General features: G+C 43.3%; 1 protein-coding gene across 3 annotated transcripts in view; it reads left to right on the forward strand.

Annotated features, from left to right (window-relative positions):
• Window positions 1–6,681, forward strand: part of dnajc17 (DnaJ (Hsp40) homolog, subfamily C, member 17) — a 51,011-nt gene that overhangs the window by 7,566 nt on the left and 36,764 nt on the right. For 2 of the 3 annotated variants that reach the window (XR_004212765.1, XM_031847031.1), the window contains exons 5-10: window positions 59–135; window positions 817–928; window positions 1,704–1,753; window positions 2,691–2,768; window positions 4,719–4,799; window positions 5,463–5,582. Coding sequence is in view for 2 of the 3 variants with exons in the window: in XM_031847031.1 (XP_031702891.1) it covers window positions 59–135; window positions 817–928; window positions 1,704–1,753; window positions 2,691–2,768; window positions 4,719–4,799; window positions 5,463–5,582 (518 nt within the window). In the remaining variant the exon portion in view is untranslated. Of the gene's footprint in view, window positions 1–58; window positions 136–816; window positions 929–1,703; window positions 1,754–2,690; window positions 2,769–4,718; window positions 4,800–5,462; window positions 6,639–6,681 lie in introns of those variants that run through there. The other variant, XM_031847030.1, reaches the window with a different exon arrangement.

Below are 6,681 nucleotides of genomic sequence, written 5' to 3' on the forward strand. Positions count from 1 at the left end.
TGTGTGTGTGTGTGTGTGTGTGTGTGTGTGTGTGTGTGTGTGTGTGTTGCTTTGACAGACTTGGAGACCAGAGAGCAACAAGCAGACGCTCAGAGCCAGGATGAGGTGCAAAACACTAGAACGCTTGAAGAAGAGGTAAGAGAATTTATAGAAACCGCATGAGAAATGAAAAATGCACCAAACATAAGCCGGGGAAGATGTCGGAAAAATGTAAATACAAAAAGTCACTGTACTACAGGCCTGTAGCAGCGTACTGGGAACAAGGTATTCCAGTGCATCCAGGAACCTCTGGAGCACACCCAGGTGTTTTTATTCTGTTTTTCGTCAAATACTCCCTTCTGATTTAGTTGAAATCTTCCAAAGACTTGGGTCAGGAACAAAGGCTGCATCTGAGAGAAGCTATTTGTTTTCACTGATGTATCACAATGATCAGTAAACCCATTATAGGTGATATTGCATGACTTGGTGCACTTTGTTCAGAAAGCCAATGATGAATAAAAAAAAAATGGTGTGAATGCTTCCAAGGTTGAGTCATGGCCTGTGCTTAATGTGCTAAATGCATATAAATATGTGGCCACGTGCCGTGTGGGAGAGGAGGTAGCCAGTAGGTGGCACTGTTCCATCTTCTTTCTCATCTCAAGGGATCGTTGCCTTAACAGAGGAAATCAAATAGTCTGCACACTTTCCTGGAAACACAGGGTAGCAGACAGTGTCTTAGAATGGGAGAGTCATATAGGTGAAGAAGAAGAACAATGATTCATAACTAGTGTGTCTGCCTGAGCACGTTACTGTATCGCATGCGTCTGTTTCTACCAGATAGCCCGTTTGAGAGAGGAGGGATCCCGGCAGCTTGAGGAGGAACAGAGGCTCATCCGGGAGCAGATCCAGAGAGAGAGAGAAGCACAGCAGCAGCAAACGGGAGACGGACGTATGTACACTTCCACGATTTAACCCGAGCCAAGTCTGCTCCGGGTCCAGGTTAACCAAACCGGTTCAGCGCAGGCCCGTTCTGCTCGGATGAATCCAGTTTGATCCAGTGAAGTCGTCTTACGATACTGAAAAACCTCCCTCTGTTTCCCAACCGTCATGCTGTCAGTCAAACCACAGCAGTCACCAGGTTCCCAAACTATAAAAATAACTGAATGTATTTTTGAATTCATGTTTTGCACTTTGAAGAAGTCTATTTTAGTTTCTTGGCAGTAAGAAATCTGGTAACAGAGCAATGCCAAGCACCACACACACACACACATAGTTTTCCATCAAACTTTTAACCGCCTGATAATACTTTTGCTTTAAAGCGAGAGTGTCTCCATTTCGGAGACATGAAAAAAAAAAGTAAGACTCTTGTAAAATAAGACCATAGAAGTGTGTGTATTTAAGGGGAAGTACTGATTCTTGGCCCTGGACTTCGATCCATTTTTGTGGCTGGACAATTACTTATGCATCGTCAGCACGCCTTTTGAGTCTCCTCCATTTGCACGCAGTCAGGCCTCCCCAGCCCTCCACTCGATCAGTGCTCTGTCTGTTCTCGAGAGGCACCCGGTGGATCGCCGGCCTGTACTAAGGGCCTTACGTCTACCATATGACAGCCAGAAAGTATCTTGAGTGCTGCGTTTCTTTCCTCAACGAAACAGTTGTTTCCTTGTCTTTTCACTTCACTTATCTTATTCCCCTCTCATGTTTTTCTTTTTTATTTTTATCAGATTCAGGAGTGGAGGGATGTTTTAAGAACAATGTGACCCCCAAATTGAAGGTAAGGCTTCTAGTCAGTGGACGAGACGGAGAGGTCAGGATGAGGGTTGCGGCTCTTAGAGTAACGCCGGGAGATGGAAAAATAAGGAACGGCTCCATCTGAGTGAAAGTGCAGGCGGAACCTCAACGGGGGTTTTTGATATGGCCTAAGACATTTTGTAATTCATTATTTTGGAGACCACATACGCTGTCTCACCACTGAGCCCATTCCTCCAGAGTCGGCCTGATGTCCTCAGGAGACCTGTAACTATGCCAAGAGAGAGCTTATTATATTTCCTCCTGGAAATGGCCGAGCCTGTGCATATTAACGGACACTGGGGATGTTAGCTAATGTGTTTAGACATTAAATCTGGTTTTAAAAGTCGATAGTTATCTAGTGCACAGCGTATTCCCCGACATTTGTGTGTTCAGTTAGAAAAACAAACAGCAGCTGTAAGACTGATGTTATCACGGGTCACGTTCTTATGTTGTCTCTAGACTCAGACTGAGAACAATGTTTTTCCTTGCGGTAAGACTAATGTATCTTTAACCTGATTCACAATGATATGGCATTACAGGAGATCATTTAACATTCTCAACATCAATAAAGCAGCAAACAACTGTGTGCGTGTGCGCGTGCGCGTGTGTTCATTTTCGTTTTCTAACCATTGTAGTTGTCCTGCAGTCACCTTTTGGTATGGATGGAAATTGACTGCAGGTTTCACAGGTGGTGCCGGAGTGATGTTCCAAGAGTTTAACAAAGTCTCTCTCCCATAGCTCCAGCCTGTCCTGATGGTTATGCTAGTCTGTGTCATCACTGTCAAGGTTACTTGGCATACTTTGTGTCCTCATCAGCGGAGTCTAATCAAGTGTGCTCTACTGCATACCACGCACTTCTATTTTTTAATTTTTGAAAATCGTGACTAATAAAAGCCTCTCCTTTCTGTCTTCTTTCTCAGTTAAAGTGGAAGTGTAAAAAAGATGACGAGACGAATGGAGGCTACTCTCAAGACATTCTTTTCACACTCCTGCAAAAGGTACACATCCTAAAAATGTAAACAAGTACTTCCACAATGTTACAGCAAAACATCTATCTTTTCACACAACAGAGTATCAGTAAGGTCCCATTTTGGATTGAATAATATACTGAAATAATCCTTGAAGAAGCTACCCAGGTGACTACCTCTTTACTATATCCGTTTTAGGACATTGTAGGCAGTGTTGTAAGTGAATGAGCAAGACTGCTTTACAGGAATTCTGCATTAATGTGACGAAGTATAAATGTGAGGAATATAATCGACTGGATTAACCAAAAACAGACGTTCTCATCAGAGTACTTAATCTACGAATTGTTTTCCAATCAAATGTTCTTGAAATTCGATATATAAGGATAAATACTAATATTGAAATATAAAATTCCATGAATTGTACAACGACAGAATTTTCTCTCTTTTATTCTTGCGGCCCCAAAGCAGAGCTACCGCGGTATCGCACTCGCCTGCAGAGTCCGGCCGTATTTGAGGTCTGCATGACATCAGCGCTGTAGATTGTTTTATTCTTCCCCTTAAACGAGGCCCATTAAGTTTTGTTGCTGTGAAAGTGCTGAGGGCAATGTTGTAGTGCCCTTTTACAGCCACGCACGCCATTGTTTGTGCCCCTCTTACCAGGTGATTAAGCAGTGCCAAGGGAGGCGTTAGGAAATGTGCTCTTCTCATGCAACCCAGTACCACCTTATGTTATGATCCGTCACAGGGGGCTTTTGGTGGGGCATAGATTGGCCTGAAATGAGGAGAGGGCAAGCGTCAGTGACGTCAAGCTGGCCGTAAAAAAGGGGTATGAATTGCTCCTTTGCACGAACTAAATCAATATGGCTCCAGGCAGGAGGGCTGTGTCATCATAAATACTGTGTGGAAGAAAAAAAAAAAAAAAAGTGTTGCTCCTTTTTTAAATTCTTAGGCAAAGGGAGTACAGTTCAGGGAAAGCTTGTGTTTGAGATGGCAAGCTCCAGTGACTGACGGTTAATGTTTTGGGCAAGTCAAAATAGCCCCGCTGTGTGGGAAAGTATGCTACGTGTATACTCGTGCGTGCGTACGTACGTGTGCAGACTTGTGTACTTTGGCGGCTAAAAATAATTTGTCGATTTAAAAGGGGAACAAAACGTGTTAACATTTCCATTCTATGAAACGGGCCTTCTGAGAGTCTCTTTTGTCACTGTTGGCTTGCTCCAGAGTGTCCTTCGTAGATATTAGCATTCCTGGACTTTCCTGTTCCCAGAAAGCTACATTTTCACAGGATGAGATTCTCTAAGGCCACGTCCATCCTCCTCCTGTCCCACAAGCCCCTGCGTTAGTCGGGGAGAGGTTTCAGACAAAAGGCCTCAGTTATAAATGATGAAAAAACCCTGAGGGATTAAAAAACAACGTTGCTCTGCTATCGGTTGCCTTCAGTAGGGATCAGGTTTTTGTCTCCCCTGCTAAGACGGGTTTCTACTCTTCCTCCTCTTCTCAGACGGAGATGTGGGAACGTCTGAGATGCTCTTTGCCCGGCTCCCCTTTGTGGCCAACCTTTCCTTCCTGTTTTGATTTGTGGCAGGAAGTTGGATGAGAGACACGTCTAATTTCAGCTTTCAACCAAAAATATTGTTTATCAAATGCAATTGCACAAGGAATAGCTAAAATGATCCAATATTGCCTCTTGTCTGACTTTTGTACATGATGTTCATTGCAGTATTACTAACTCAGTCCCAAACACACAAACCCTATCATTAGAGTTCAGTTTTAATAACCAAACACACATTAAATCCTAACTTTTATTCCAGAAGTCTTTTATATTCACCCGTGTTTTCAGTGCTTCAGTCTGCATACAGTATGCTTTATGTTTTCATACTTATGGGTTTTGCTGCGAAAGGAAGTACTTATTTGAATGTTCTGCATCTCTCCTCTTCCTCCGTTTGACTTTTCTTTTATTCTCCCGTTTCTTACCTCTAGTATGGAGACGTTTCGAATGTGATCATATCGAGTAAGAAGAGAGGAAGCGCTGTGGTTGAATTTGCAAACGTGAGAGCAGCTGTAAGTACCCAACTCTTCCCCGGTCAGTGTCCTCATTCGGTTTGTTCAATTCTAGACATCTTCTTCCAAAACAAGACATTTTCATGCAGCCACATTTGTTTACCACTTACTTTCCTCAAAGTCTCTGGTTACCTGCTGAGTTTGGTTATTACTAAAAGTGACGCCTTGTCATAGATTTCCCAGCCTCAGGACAGTTTCTGCAACCTGAACTAATGTTTCAGTCATTCTGTAGCGTGGAGTTCTCTGTGCTGATGGGAACCATTGGACGGAAGAACTTGAGCCGCTTCATTGTTCCACACTGTCTGGATCCTCAGGCCCTTTGTCTTGATGGTGTACTATTTTGTTGGGGTTTCCTCCCCACAACGTGTGGTTTCCCTCCAGAGAGCATGCCTGCCAGTCTAAAGGGATCTGGGCACAGGTTCTGTGGTCTCTGCCTGTCCAACTCCAGGTCCCAGTCTTGCTCTGGGAGTTGGCCCAGTTACAATCCACCGTTGTCCTTGTCTACATGTGTTCTTCATATTTATATAATACCCAGGTGTAAGAAGGACACAACACAATTTCTTACAGCTATCCGGACACGGAGAGTGTTTTTTTGTCCTAATAAAATACTGATAGAGAAACGTAACCAAAGATCCACTCATGGACCTTTTTTGTGTTTTTTAGGAGCTGGCAGCTAAAAATGAAATTGGCCTGAGTAAAAACCCCTTGAAGATTTCGTGGCTGGAAGGACAGCCCGAGGTTATTGCTCCAGCTTCTCAACCTGGCCAGTTCATATCCTCACAGGTACCAGTACAACCATTCTCTCTCTCTCATAAAGCATGTTGGCCTTACGTTACAAAATCTTCCCATCTACACAGCGTCCAACAACAATACTATTGCCTAAACACTGTCCCACAAAGAGAAGTATGCAAACCTTTTAGAGTTTTTTTTTTTTTTGTATTGTATCATTGTTGTGAGTATTACACCAGTGCTTGCACTCCCCTTGCATGATCTAGGACAATGTGTTTGGTTAAATGGGCCTCAGTTTATTTGATTTGGAGAGGTGAGGCGCTGGCCTGGGACTGGCCCACAGCCCCCGGTCGGCTACTCATTAACAGGCCTGACCTGGGAGACCCCAGGAATGCTGCGCTTCACATGGCAGCACAGAAGAAGCAGTGTTCAATAATGGTAGCCTGGCACGTGAGTCTGACCAAATGTCCGCATTGGTGTGATTGGTGCCTTTGTCTCTATATTGCTATTGATATAGCATAATATAAAAGTTATTTTTTTAGATTTTAATTTTGCTGCACAAATCCCAAACTGACAAAAACACGTTCCCCTTGATGTGTAAGTGTTGCTTCTCGTAAAGTGAAAGTCACAGTAGTCCGTACTGCAACCTCAGCTTCTTTTAATTGATTTTGTAGGCTTAATATTTTGTCTTCAGCTGCCAGAACACATTCACACACCAGAGACACATCAGCTCTTTTCCTGTTCAAGAGTAATCTAATTTCAGCCGAATCCGCTGAGAATCTCCAACGTTTTTCTTCGTTGTCATTAGATTAGTATGAAGTAATGTTTTTTTTTACCCACTGTGTCCATTTCACTTCTCCGATGTTATGATCTTTACCTGTGAGGGATTTCAGCTCGGTAGACTCTTTCTACTTATTTGTGTCTCCAGAGCTGCTGCTGAACCGGGTTTCACCCCTAAAACTCGGTGCGGTGTCTCAGACCCCCCCTCGTCAAGGCTAGCATGTGAGACTCGGCCTGCACACTGGGACTTGTCACACTAATCCCTTTAAATGTTATTATGGTAACCCGGGTCGCCTTACAGATATCCAAAGCTGATTGCTTCATACTTTTTTTTTTTTTTTTTTTTTTTTTTTTTTTTTTTTTTTTTTTTTTT

The sequence above is a fragment of the Anarrhichthys ocellatus genome, unplaced genomic scaffold (assembly GCF_004355925.1).
Source record: "Anarrhichthys ocellatus isolate YVR2014 unplaced genomic scaffold, GSC_Weel_1.0 scaffold7, whole genome shotgun sequence".
In the NCBI taxonomy this organism is placed as follows: Eukaryota; Metazoa; Chordata; class Actinopteri; order Perciformes; family Anarhichadidae; genus Anarrhichthys; species Anarrhichthys ocellatus.